General features: G+C 48.6%; 1 protein-coding gene across 2 annotated transcripts in view; it reads left to right on the forward strand.

Annotated features, from left to right (window-relative positions):
• Window positions 1–13,990, forward strand: part of DMTF1 (cyclin D binding myb like transcription factor 1) — a 28,131-nt gene that overhangs the window by 13,051 nt on the left and 1,090 nt on the right. For both annotated transcript variants that reach the window (XM_070947070.1, XM_070947069.1), the window contains 9 exons: window positions 910–942; window positions 2,117–2,226; window positions 5,211–5,439; window positions 5,668–5,819; window positions 7,166–7,381; window positions 9,975–10,060; window positions 10,517–10,675; window positions 11,575–11,949; window positions 12,643–12,787. In XM_070947070.1, coding sequence (XP_070803171.1) covers window positions 910–942; window positions 2,117–2,226; window positions 5,211–5,439; window positions 5,668–5,819; window positions 7,166–7,381; window positions 9,975–10,060; window positions 10,517–10,675; window positions 11,575–11,949; window positions 12,643–12,787 — 1,505 coding nt within the window. The remainder of the gene's footprint in view (window positions 1–909; window positions 943–2,116; window positions 2,227–5,210; window positions 5,440–5,667; window positions 5,820–7,165; window positions 7,382–9,974; window positions 10,061–10,516; window positions 10,676–11,574; window positions 11,950–12,642; window positions 12,788–13,990) is intronic.

Below are 13,990 nucleotides of genomic sequence, written 5' to 3' on the forward strand. Positions count from 1 at the left end.
TGGCTCGGGGCTCTAACGGAGGGGAATCACACGGGGGGGGGGGGGGCATTGATGGATTAACAGCGGATCTCACCCCCCCTTCCTCATCCTATTCCCTCCCTCCCTCCCTCCCCATCTTTTTAGCTAGGAAGGGCTTTCTTTAATATATAATATTGTGTTTGTACGATTAGGTTTTGAATAGTTTTATCTTTTAATATTGTAAGCCGCTCAGAGTTATCCTTGGGGTAAGATGGGCAACTGATAAATTTTACAAATAAATAATAAATAAACGTTCTTTAAGTAAGATTGTGTTCTTCTAAAAGAAAACCTCCCAACTTGTAATATTCTGAAATTCTGACAACTATGGCTCGAATGTCGATGGAGATTCTCAGCCATCCAGGTCGTGGTTGTCCCAAAGGTGCTTTTTTCAAGAGGGAACTGGACTTCCTTGTTTTTTTCTTCAAAGACTTTTCGCTTGTCTGTGCAAATTTGCACCACTCAGGTGACCCTGAGGACACCGATAAACCTCCAGGTGACCTTAATGACTCACTAAAAAGGACGCAGGTGACCAGTTCTGTCTGCAAGGGGTATAAATCCTTCCCTTCCCCCCCATCCGGTCAGAGCTGAGGAAGCTTCTTGGATGAGAAGCGAAACGTCTTCAAAGAGAAACCAGAAAGTCCAGTTGCCTCTTGGAAAAAAGCCCCTTGATGGATTCCTAGCTTCATGCTATAGTGACCAGGAGAAAATGACCCAGCTTCCTTTCCTGCTGATCCTAATTAAAATCATGATTGCCAACAATTGTATGCAAGCGAGCGAAGGACGGGAGACCTCGTGGCTTCCCTTTTGCCTCAAAGGTCTCCACAAGAGGAATTTGTATAATGAGCGTATATTTACAGCTTCATTAAATCTGCTGTTTCCATGTTTGAACAGGTACACTCCCGAAGAGATTGAAAAACTCAAAGAGTAAGTTTCATTTAAATCAGATTTTGCCAACCGTTCATAAGAATCTTGGTTTCCTCTTAGATGGACAAGTCAGGACTCGTGAATTGACACCCGAGAGAGAAAAGGAACATCCTCAAAATGGATTGTGTGAATGAAATGTCCCCCCCAAATCCTCTGCGTTTGCCTTGGGAGGCCTTTCAAGTTTTGTCTGGGGCAAACCACTTGGTTGGAAAGGCTTCGTTCATTCTGTGCTCCGTGTCATGCAGAATAACGGTTGGAAGGAACCATGGAGGTCTTCTAGTCCAGCCCCTGATCAAGTAGAAGTTCACGCCCTGTGACCTATGTCATAGCCAGCCTTAGTGGCCAGAATGGTGCAGAGAGACTAGGATGTTCAGAGACCTCACTTGGCTGTAGACATGCCCAAAAAGCCCGGCTAGGTGGCTCAGTGCCTAAGACGCTGAGCCTGTTGATCAGAAAGGTCGGCCGTTTGGCGGTTCGAATCCCTAGTATAGGTCTCTTGCGTGAGCAGGGGGGTTGGACTAGATGACCTCCAGGGTCCCTTCCAACTCTGTTACTGTTATTTATTTAATAATTTTAATGGGTTTTTTAATGTTTGTATTGTCTATACTTTATCTTGGCTGTTCACCGCCCTGAGTCCCTCGGGAGTAGGGCGGTATACAAATTTAATAATAAATAAATAAAAATAAATTTATTTAAGCTGAATGAATGCATGTCAAGAATACAGCCACCAGCTCTTACATAGATCTGAAAAAGCAATACCAACAATTTCTCAAAAGGGGAAAAGTTGCAAAGATGCCCCGGGGGGAAGCTGATTGATTACTGTGGCTCAGTCAAAGCCTCAGCGTTGTTTCTTCCCTGGCATCCCGTGTCATCTCCCTCCCAACGTTGCCTCCGTGGGCGTCCCTCACCCCTGCAGCCCCCTGGGAGGAATACTGGCAGAACCGCCCAAAAAGGACGGTGGGGGGGAAGCCACTCCTAAGTCAAATTTCGACGCGGAGACATCAAACTCTGTACCGTACTGAACTGAACTGCACTGTGCTACGTTCATAGGGGACAACATTTTGGAATGATGATCTTGGCTCTGATTCCCATCTGTGGACATTAGCCCACTGTGCAGTAGCTGATCTTCCCAGCCCCAATGAGCAAAAATGAACAGCTTTTTTCTCCCCTTTAGATTAAGAATCAAGCATGGCAATGACTGGGCCACGATAGGAGCGGCTCTTGGACGGAGCGCTTCCTCCGTCAAAGACCGATGCCGGCTGATGAAGGACACTTGCAACACAGGTACGGCAATTAAAGCACCTGCCAAGGAAACTCCACTTACACTGGCTTGGCAGGCAAGGCGTCCACGTCGGCTTCAGGAGAGTAAATCTTGGGACGCCAGGCCTTTCCGATTGAGTCCCTGGCAAAGCTTTTGAAAGAGGTGTTTTGCAATGGGTGAGGAAAGCACCTCTCTTCAAGGCGTTGAGGCGTCTGCTTCCTTTGCCAAGGGCAGTGCAGCTGCTTCCAACCCCCCACATTTCCAGTCGTCTCCGCATGCAGTGCACAGCACAGGACCCCTTCCGATGGCCCTGTCATTGGGCCAGATTTGGCCCGGATGCTCACCTACAGAAAGCCAGGGGACCCTTGCGAAGAAATCATGAGTGAGTCAAAATACATGGCTGCTTTTAACCGGTTGAAGAGAGGAGGAGTTTCATCGAGACGAAACTCTTTGGAACGCTCTTCATAAACACGCCACTTTAGGTTACCGGCTGCTTGTAGGATGTTAAGGGCGCAGAGTAGAGCCAGCCTTCCAGATCTTCTGAATTGCCTGTTGGCAAGGACTTCCTTGCCTTACCCTCGGTTTCCTCTCCCAAAAACATGGGTGGCTTGCAAGGAGCTGTCCACGGTTCTTTTATTCTGTTTCATGCTTGACGGGAGCCTCGTTGCTGTTACAACCCACCTCCCTCCCTGAACAGAGTGCCTGAGAATGCCTTATCCGGGGGGGAGGGGGATGCTAAGCAGGGGGTGGCTTCAAAAATTTTAGCAAGGGGTTCTCTGCCTGGTTGCTGGGTAGGCGCGGCCATGGTGGGCATGTCCTAGTCAGCCTCCTGCACCACGGCTTGTGGGGGGGGGCATTTTTGCCCTCCCTGGGCTCCATAAGCTTTCCTTGAGCCTCCAGGAGGGCAAAAACGCCTCCCCAGGCTCCGGAGGCCCTCCGAAGGCCGGAAATGGGCACGTTTCTGGCCTTCCCAAACTTCTGGTTTCCAAAATGGGTCGCGTGGGGACTCCTGGGAGGGGCTGAGCGGGGTGAGCACGGAGTGGGATTTGGGGGTTCTCAGAACTGCACAGAATCTTAACTAGAGATTCTCCCAAACCCCCCAGCAACCCACCCCGATGCTAAGATATATTTATTTTTATTTTTTTTAATTTGATTTATATGCCGCCCTTCTCCGAAGACTCAGGGAGGCTTACAATGTGCTCAGCAATAGCCTTCATCCTTTTGTATATTTATACAAAGTCAGCTTATTGCCCCCACAAACTGGGTCCTCATTTCACCTACCTTAGAAAGGATGGAAGGCTGAGTCAACCTTGAGCCTTGGCGAGATTTGAACCCTGCAGTAATTGCAGGCAGCTGGTCTTAATAAGCTTAATAACAGGGTGCCTTAAACCCTTGTACTACCAAGGCTCTCTGTCCTTCCTTCCTTCCTTCCTTCCTTCCTTCCTTCCTTCCTTCCTTCCTTCCTTCCTTTCCTTCCTTCCTTCCTTCCTTCCTTCCTTCCTTCCTTCCTTCCTTCCTTCCGTCCTTCCTTCCTTCCGTCCTTCCTTCCTTCCTTCCTTCCTTCCCCCTCTTCTCAGTCTGCTGTTCTCCTCCTGATCTGACCTCCAGTTGACAGAACAGAAAGATGTTGGGTCCCCTTGCTTTTTATGCAGCATTTCGCCTGTTAGATTACCGCTACGTCTTAAACGGATTTTAAAAATTTGAATCATGCAAATATATATATATATATATATATATATATATATATATATATATATATATATATATATATATGTAGGTCTTTGGTTATTCGGGTCTTCTCCCACGTAAAATTGGAAGTGTCTTGGCGACGTTTCGACGAAGTCTCATTCGTCATCTTCAGGCTGGTGTTCTCGGCTTCGTGCTTCCAGGAGCAATGTGAGATATATAGATATATATATATATATATATATATGTGTGTGCCACATAGAAGTTGGCTATATTGCAAATTGTCAGCAGGAGAGTCAAGAAGACGTTGGCAACTCCTAATTTCTTTCAGCCCTGACCCTGCCCTGATCAGCTAATGGCAGTGGATTGTGGGAGCTGTAGTCCCAAAGATGCTTTTTTTTTTTTTTCAAGAGGCAACCGGACTTTCTTGTTTTTCTTTGAAGACTTTTCTCTTCTTCTCATCCAAGAAACTTCTTCAGCTCTGACTGGATGGTGGAGAATGGATGACTGAGATGACTCCACAGACATCTGGGAGCTGTAGTTCCAAGTACAAATAGCCCTCAGGTTAATGTTGATTCATTCAGTGACTCTACAGTCTTACAGTGACACTAAATAAGGGATACCGGTCCATTTCTATCTTGGATATCGGTATTTTTCCACTTTCTTAGGTCCCGGTCGCTGCCTTCTGTTGAACAGCAAGTCCTGATCAACAGGCTAAAAGGGGTTTTTGGAAAAATGGGGGGATATAGGAACCTCTCTCCTCTCCCATCCCCTCACCTCCCCATCATAAGCATCACATAAAATAAGGAGAAAGAAAAATGAGGATTTGGGGCTTAGCTCTGGGGTGGGAGGGTGTTTTTTTCTCCTCCATGCCCTGCATTATTGTTTTTCTCACCAGGCTCAAGGTTGACTCGGCCTTCCATCCTTCCGAGATGGGTAAAATGAGGACCCAGATTGTTGGGGGCAGACTCTGTAACCCGCTTAGAGAGGGCTGTAAAAGCACCGTGAAGCGGTATATAAGTCTAAGTGCTAGTGCTATCTATTTCTATCTCTAGCATATCTGTCTACCTCTCTCTCTCTCCATGGTGCTTCAGTGGTTGGAAAGCAGCATTGCAGGCGGACTCTGCTCACTGCCACCAGTTCGATCCTGACCAGCTCAAGGTTGGCTCAGCCTTCCATCCTTTCATGGTCGCTAAAATGAGGACCCAGATTGTTGGGGGCCGAAGGCTGACTCGGTAACCCGCTTAGAGAGGCCTGTAAAGTGGCATATAAGTCTTAAGTGCGATTGCTACTATTGCTTTTTGGATTGTTTCCAATTCAGGGAAATGGACGGAGAAAGAAGAGAAGAGGCTGGCGGAAGTGGTCCACGAATTAACGAGCACCGAGCCGGGGGACATCGTCACGCAAGGGGTCTCCTGGGCCGCGGTGGCCGAGCGCGTGGGAACCCGGTCGGAGAAGCAGTGCCGCTCCAAATGGCTCAACTACCTCAACTGGAAGCAGAGCGGAGGCACCGAGTGGACCAAGGAAGACGAAATCAACCTCATTCTCAGGTTTGCACCGCTTGGCTTGGGAAGGGCCGGCCTTGGGTCGCAGGGAGAGCGCGAAGGCGCGGTTTCTGGGAGACCAGCACCCCAAAGGCTAAGGTGCGTCTTATACTCCGGTGCGTCTTATAGTCCGAAAAATACAGTAATTGGTCTGGTCTTGAATTGAAGAAAGCCTGTCCCTGAAGGCTACTGTTTGTAAAAGGAACCCTTTCTTTCTCCGTGTGATCCTGTCAGAATAGCAGAGCTAGAGGTCGCGGATGAAAACGGCATCAACTGGGATTTGCTGGCGGAAGGCTGGAGCAGCGTCCGCTCACCCCAGTGGCTTCGGAGCAAATGGTGGACCATCAAGAGGCAGATCGCAAACCACAAAGAGGTGTCCTTTCCCGGTAAAGTCACCTAACTCTATTCTTGGCTTGCTCTCGGACCGAACAGCCAGGATCCACAGGGGAAGAGTTCCGTTAGTCCTTTATTGTCCGTGCCTCTTTTACAGGAATCTTCCCACCCTCACAGCCTGCACCAGGGCCTGACTAGATCAGGCTCAGTGGCTTCCCAATGGGGTTAGACTCTGCCCTCTTGTGCCTATGTAAGAATTCAAGACTATTTCCCCGCTTGACGCCTCCCTCTGACTCGGCCAGTTTCTCTCCGGCATCTGTCCCCATTTTAAAATTCTCCCATCAAAATCCACGCTGAGTCGTGTCCCACTTGGTTGAGGGATCGGAAACCCAACCTTTCCAAAAAAAAAGGACAAAAATGGCTCATTTCAAACTGAAAACCACTCTCTGAAACTTTGAATCGAGACTTGCAAAATTTGGAAAAGTTGCCATTGGAAACACCGATCCCAGCCTGGAGAGGAAGACTCCTTTTCCCTCTGGTAACTTGGAAGGTAATTGAATAAAATAACGAGTGTTTCCTGGAGAGAATATTATGGCAAAAAGTGAAATACTGTATTTTTCGGAATATAGGACGCACCTTTTTCCCCGAAAAAAGAGGGTGAAAATCTGGGTGTGTCTTATACTCCGAATGTAGCCCCACCCAACGGAGGTTTCAGAGGCTGAAAAAAGCATCAGAAACAAAACTTCAGAAAAGAAGCCTCCAAACAGAGCTTCAGAGGCTTTTTTTCTGAAGCTGTTTCGGAGGCTTTCAGAGGCAGGAATTTTTTTTTTTTCCTGAAACAGAGTTTCAGAAGTTTCAGAGGCAGAAAAAAAAGCAAGGCACAGAGCTCCCAACCAAGGAACCTGTTGCTAAAATTTACCTCTGGGAACAGCTGATTGGGGGTATTCTGATCCACCCCCCCATCAGCTTTTTCCTTATTTTCCTCCCCAAAAGCTAAGGTGCGTCTTATACTCTGAAAAATACAGTATATAAATTGTATTGGAGATAACTAGAAGCTGTACACATTTGTGACTCGGCCAATGCATTGTTTGTTTGTGTATGTTTGTTTTAAAAAAAAACTTTTATAAAAAAAAAAGAGTGTTTCCCAATCTTGGCAACCAACGCAGGCTGGGCGGATTCTGGGAGATGAAATCTGCTCATCCCAAAGGTTTGGAAATGCTGAAATAAGTGATCAGGTGACTTAAGCAAATGGTTCAGGGCGAGACTAGCCTAGGATCTTATTCGCTCTAATTTGCTATCATGAATGTGTCAGTTAGGCCTAATTGCTCTTAATTATTTTATTACAAATTTTGACTTTGGTTTCGTTGTCCAGCAACCTTGAATGCCTTTTTTCTTCCAGTGCTGATAAAAGGTCTGAGGCAACTGCACGAGAGCCAAAAAAACGCCCCTGCACACCAACTTCCAGACGCGAAATCTTTACCTGGGCTGCCAAATTCCCATCCTGGTTCCGGGGTTCAGCACGTCCAGATCCGCGTGGCCCGTCTGGAGGAAAGTTCCGTCTGCTCCCCTGCTTCTGTGGCAGCCTTACAGATCCCTCTCCAGATCACCCACGTCTGTGAGTCACCCACCAAAGCTCTCTTTTTTTTTCCTAAACAGCTTTTACTAGATCTGTGTTGCTGCTTCTTTAATTGGGGGCTCCTGTTCAGGAGGGGGCAACCGGCAACGTTTCCAGGGTATAGATATTGCTGGTTTCTCTTGCATGGCGCTGACCGCGGTGGCAGTCCCACGGATATGAAAAGTTGGACGAGCATCATTAATTTTATTTAATTGCACAATTCACAAGAGCCAGCCAGGAGTTCAGGTGAGGTGGGGGGAGGGGCTGGTCTTTCACCATGGGGGCTCCCTTCGGACAAGGGTCAATTTTTTTTCAGGCCAATCTACTTTACGGGTTTCCTGGTGGAAGAAAACAGAGGAAATAGAGGCGATTCAGCTAATCCTTCACTTAGAAGAGTTTGTTCAGTGTCCGTTCAGAGTTACAACAGCACTGAAAAAATGTGACTTAGGACCGTTTTCCACCCTCAAAACTGTTGCAGCCTCCCCATGGTCACATGAGCCAAATCCAGATGCTTGGCAACTGACTCATATTTATGACAATTCCAGTGTCCCATCTTCTGACAGGCAAAGTCAACAGGGAAGCCGAATTCACTTAACAACCGTGTTATTAAATGAACAACTGCAGGGATTCTCTTAACCAGTGTGGCAAAAGGCCGTAAAATGGAGCAAAAATCACTTAACTGCCTCGCGTAGCGACGGAAAGTTTGGGCTCAGTTGTAGCAATAGCACTAGCAATTGCATTTGGACTTATATACCGCTTCCCAGTGCTTTACAGCCCTCTCTGAGCGGTTTACAGAGTCAGCCTCTGGCCCCCAACAATCTGGGTCCTCATTTTACTGACCTTGGAAGGCTGAGTCAACCTTGAGCCTGGTGAGATTCGAGCTGCTAAATTGCAGGCAGTCGGCAGTCAGCAGAAGTAGCCTGCAGTACTGCACTTTAACCACTGCGCCACCACTTACGTTGTCGTAAGTTTTGGGCTACCCGTAGATAAATCTACCAAATTCTCCTATTTCCCCATTTATATAATGATGGGAATACAGACATTCCCCACTTCCATTACCCTTCCTGCGTTTTCTCTCCAGCCGATGTGGTCCAAACTTACATTCTTTCTTTCAAAATACCGCATTGAATCAGCCAGCACTGTGTCTCCAATTGCGTCTGTGCAAGCTTTTACAGTCTTGCATATTTTATATTGTGGCTTTTCAGATGCCCCGAGCCCCTGGCTCTCCCTCTCTGCAGAGCCGTTCTTAGGTCCGGTTCCAGCTGTGGTGCCTCCTTTTGTCCTTTGAATGCAGCTGCCAGGTGGACGTCAGCAGGCATTGATGATAAACCAGGATTGGGTTAAGAACTCCGATAATCCTACCAAGTGGGGATTAGATCGAAACAAAAGCCTTGTGATGTTACGGACTGAGAGAAGAACAAGATTTGAATTAGTGGCACTTAATGATGATGGCCAAATGTTTCTTCCTTTTTTAAAATGCGATTCCATGGGGCACCATTGCTCATATTCCTTATGTGCCGTCTTGTCAAGAAGATTACACCAACACGGACGTGGAAGTTATTCAGAGTGGAGCTTGACTTCACAGGGGCTTTGACCTTCTATTTTGTCCTTGGTGAATTGATTTCTGCAGACCCTGAAGATTTATTGAGTGGAGAACGGCATTGTACAGATAACACACACACAGAGAGAATTGATAAGAGAGCCATAGGCTGTTGTGGCCCGTCAGCGGCCTGTGCAGCTGATTCCGACAGCGAGGAGGCTGGTGTGGTGCTGCGCCAGCAGCCTGTGCAGCTGGCGCTCGAGTCGGACAATGAGGAGGCTGGAGAAGATGTGGTGCCAGAGGCAGGGATTCAGCCAGGGCCTTCAGAACCTCCAGAAGCTCCCATAAGTGAAGAGGGAGAAGAGGAGGAGCCTCTTCTCGATACACGGGCTCACAGAGCTGCCAAAAGGCAGGAGTGGCTTCTCAGGAGGATGTCTCCTCAAGAGTAAGGCTTGGGGCTAATTGGCCACTCCCTTAACCTATTTAAGGAGGAACGTCGACTGAAGCAATTTGCAGGGAACAACTTTAGTTCACTCTACTTCGTGTCTGGATTCTCTGCAAATTGCTTCTGGGCTTTCTGCCAACCATAGTAAGATTATGATTATTGATTCTTTGGATTCTTGTAGGCTGTTAAGAAAGTTAATTAACAGCCTTTGTTTGAAAAAGACTGATTTAATTTAGTAAACTAAGGTTTGTACAGACTTTGTGTGTGCTGCGTTCTTTGGGGTCCGTAGCTGGGGCAGAACATAGGCGGTAGTCAAGATAACTTGGATGTTTCCATTAGCCAGTCTCTTAGGTGGACTGCAATTTAAGTCGTCTTCTGAAGCTAACAAAATCTGGGAGGAATTTGTGGTGGGGGTCTTCCCAGGGACCCCATTTAAACTCTTCCAAACTTTGGCCAACGGTCGCTTCTTAATATATAAAGTTCTTTTCCTTATTCCTGCTTTGACCAGCTGGGTGCATGTTCTTCTTTTATATTCTCTTGCAATTAAATATGCTCAGAAGGTATTTACCGATTTGAATCTTGTTTGTCTTTTTCTTCTTCTTGTGTAGCTTCTGCCGATTCCCCTGCGGCTTCTGTCGACTCCGAAACCATAACGCTAAATAGTGGGACGTTACAGACTTTTGAGATTCTGCCGGTAAGCACTGCAGAGTTGACTTGATTACACCTTTCTGTGGTTAAAAGGTTTTAACCGAATGATTTCAAACTCTAGGGCAGGGGTCTCCAACCTGGGCCACTTTTAAGACTTGTGGACTTCAACTCCCAGAATTCCCCAGCCAGCCATGCTGGCTGGGGAATTCTGGGAGCTGAAGTCCACAAGTCTTAAAGTGGCCCAGGTTGGAGACCCCTACTCTAGTGCAAAGCAGAACACGTGTCTAACATCAGATCTCTCAGAATTCCTCCTCCCCTGAATCCTCAACTACAATGGCCCCAAATAGTAGACAGTAGAAATAATCTTCTTCGCCATACCTTCTTTCAGTTACGTTTGTATAACTTCTTCTCGGTTTCTCTTTGATGTCACACTTGGAAGGAGCTCCGTTGAGATGGCCGTGAAAACACCTGACTCCTCCTCTTTTCCTTCTCCCCTTCCTAGTCTTTTCACCTGCAGCCAACTGGAACCCCAGGCACCTACCTACTCCAGACCAGCTCAAGCCAGGGCCTGCCTCTCACCCTGACCGCCAGCCCCACGGTCACCCTGACGGCTGCTGCGGCCCCGGCCTCCCCAGACCAGATCATAGTCCACGCCTTGTCCGTACGTATCGGAACAGTAAAACTATGGGGAGTGGGGGGCTTCGGAGCTCTGGCTGGCAAGTTCTGTAAGCTGTTGACTGACCTTATCAGTTCAGGGGATCCTTGACTTATGGCCACAGTTGAGCCTAACATTTCCATTGCTAAGCGAGACATTTGTTGAGTTTTGCCCCGTTTTACGACCATTCTTGCCACAGTGAATCACTGCAATTGTTGAGTCAGTAACACGGTGGTTCAGTGATCTGGCTTGATGTTGGGAAAGAGGGAAGGCCAAAAGAGAAGAGGACGGCAGAGGAGGAGATGGTTAGGTAGGGTCATCGATGCAATGGACGTGAATTGGGGCAAACTCTGGGAGACAGTGGAAGATTGGGGAGGGGAGGGGAGCTGGCATGCTGTGGTGGTTGGGGGTCGCAGAGTCAGACCTGACTTGGAGGCTGAACAACAGACACAATTCAGCCAGTGCACGTGTATTGCTGTGTGTGCTTTGCCTTTTTATGGGTGGGTGCATGTCGTTCCTGGCAGCTAAGAAGACATACATGTATGACATGTGCATTTACGGGCGGGGTGTGGAATCTCTGAGATCAGCGTCATATGAAGGGGGCACTCCAAACCCACAAGGAAAGGAAGCCGCTTGGCCTGCATTTCTTCTTCTCCATTCCTCCCTTGGTGAACGGGGGATGGCCTTCCTTTTGATGACCGAAGCTGAGAGATCAGGTGGCTGATTTCCAGCTTCCACTTTCTTCTACAAATATTCCTGCTTTGTCTTGTTTTTTAAAAAAATAACCACCTGGCACCGAGCAGCCGGTTATCCATCTTGCCAAAGAGGATAAAAGCAGCCTCGGGTGTTTTCTTTGCCACCTTTGCCAAATACCCAACCGCCCTTGTGTGGCCCTTCCCCCGCAGCCCGAGCACCTGCTGAACACGACGGAGAACGTCACTGTGCAGTGCCACGCGCCGAGCGTCATCATCCGCACCGTGGCAGCCGAAGACATTTCTCCGACGGTCAGCCAGGCGGAACTGAGCACCGATCCGGACATGCAACCCGTCGATGTAGCGGGCACGCCCACCTCCCTGGAAACGGACTCTTTCCCGGAGGACCTCCACCCCTCCAAACTCCCAGGGGGAGACCCGTCCGCTTTCAGCGCCGTCAGTTCCTCCAAATTTGGCAGCCGAAGCAGCCCGGAGCTCCTGGGAAGAGCAGGGGTCGACATTCTGAATTCAGATCTCAAGCGGGAAGATAATTGTCCATCGGATTTGGCCGGCACTTACGTTTCTGAGGTAAAAAAAAAACAAAAACACTTGTAAACCTTCCGAGCTGAGGTTTATGTGGTCCTAAGCCACAGTTCTCCAAATCTGGCAGAAATGTGAACTGGATTTAAGTATTAGGAAAGTGAGAAAATCAAAGCAGTCTCCTCTTAAGTCGTTAACGAGTTGATCTCCCCTGTGCACTAAAAAAAGGCCTATCTGTGTTCCTACCCCTAGAAGTTAAAGAGTTCTTTGTAGAATTCTTTTCTCTGGCCAAGTGTGAGTGGATACGCAAGGGATTTTGTCTCCGGTGCAGCAGCTCTCGGCGTACATACAAGCAGCAAAGAAATAAGTCAAAGATCATAAATCATAGTTAGAAATCCTAAATCCTAAGATACAAACGACAAGTGATAAATCATAAAGCGGTCAAGAGGAGGAGGTTATTAGGGAAGATGAGGAGGAGAATAGCAAGACAGCCCTACTACGTGGGTAAGTATCCTTAGGCGTAAGGCAGTGCTGTGGGAGTCAGGTGTTACCAAGTTATTAATAGCCCTCACACCGTTTTAAGATTTTCATGCGTGGCCTCCAACACTTCTCTATTCGCAGGAATTTGTCTGTAGCAAGAAATGTCGCTCAGCTTCTGTCCGGGGTGGTGGGTTTTCCCAAAAGGCTTTTTAAAATTCTGCGGAAACGGCTCAATGACAGTTGTCTGTGGTTGTTGTGCAGGACCTGGGTTCTCCCACGGCCGAAGAGCAGGTGGGACCGTCCGCCCTGGACAGAACTGTCCTCATTGTGCCTTCTCCCCGAGGCTTCATCCAGGCGTCCGAGGACATAGACGGAGAATCAGTGCTGCCTCTGACCACCTTAGCAGGTGAGGCTGCTGAACCTGAGCTTGGCTTCGTGGGCTGCTTTTTATCCTGCATCCCGCCATTAGCGTTCCTCACAAACAACCCACGGGGGTGAACATCTCACAACACACGCCTTCCCCCTTCTAGTTTGCCCACCATTCTGCTTGCTCAGCGCTTTAACGCAGCACTTCGGGGAGCTTCAGCGCTTGCTCTGCATCGCAGCCAGGACTCGGTTCCTTCTGAACTCACTACAGGTAGTTCTCGACTTAGGACCACAATGGAGCCCAGAATTCCTGTTGCTAAGCGAGAAATTTGTTCAGGGAGTTTGGCCCCATTTTACGACTTTTCTTGCCGCCACATTTGGTAAGCGAATGACTGCCGTTGTTAAGCGGGTAACCTGGTTGTTAAGCGAATCTGGCTTTCCCTGTGGACTTTGCTCGGAAGAAGGTCGCCAAAGGGGATCCACGTGACCCCGGGAGACGGCAGCCGTCACAAACCCAAGTCAGGTGTCAAGAATGCAAATCACGTGACCACAGGGATGGCACAGCCGTCATCACAAGAGGGGAAAACGGTCACTTGTCCAGGGCCGTTGTAACTTTGAACGGTTGTTAAGTCGAGGACTACCTGTACTGAACGCTTTGGTGAAGGTGATGGGTGCCTAGCAAGGACCATCCGGAAGGTTCCTTTGCTCCTGGCAAAGGAGGCTCAGCTTTGCTCTGAAGTCCAAACGAGTTTTTCTACCGTGTTTCTCCAAAAAGAAGGCCGGGTCTTATTTTCTTTTGGCCCCCGAAAAAACTGGCTAGGCCTTCCTTTTGGAGGGTTCTAACTATTGACTCCCCTCGCAGCAGTGGCACCGACAGCCCCGCCCGGCAGGAGCCTCCTGCTGGCCCTCTTCTTCTGCGGCCGCTTGCCGCCACTCGCACACATTGCCCCGGCCTATGTTTCACCTTCCGGCAGGCATCTAAAGGCAAAACGGAGGCCGGGGCGATACGTTCGAGTGGCGGCAAGCGGCCGCAGAAGGAGGCAAGGCAGGTGTTGGGGTGTGCAAGACCTGGTAAGTAGGGCAGTTCCACCACCATCACTCCATCCCCACCCTGGCTTATTTTTTACTGGTGTGCCTCACCCCAGCCAGTGCACCCCGGGGTGGGCGGGGTCTTAATTAGGGCTGATTTTGTGGGTGGGGCTTAATTTGATCGCATGTGCTCGAAAACGTGATAGGGCTTCTT

Source organism: Pituophis catenifer, unplaced genomic scaffold (assembly GCF_029215685.1).
Source record: "Pituophis catenifer annectens isolate HBS135680 unplaced genomic scaffold, rPitCat1.0.hap2 SCAF_7, whole genome shotgun sequence".
NCBI classification, from domain to species: domain Eukaryota; kingdom Metazoa; phylum Chordata; class Lepidosauria; order Squamata; family Colubridae; genus Pituophis; species Pituophis catenifer.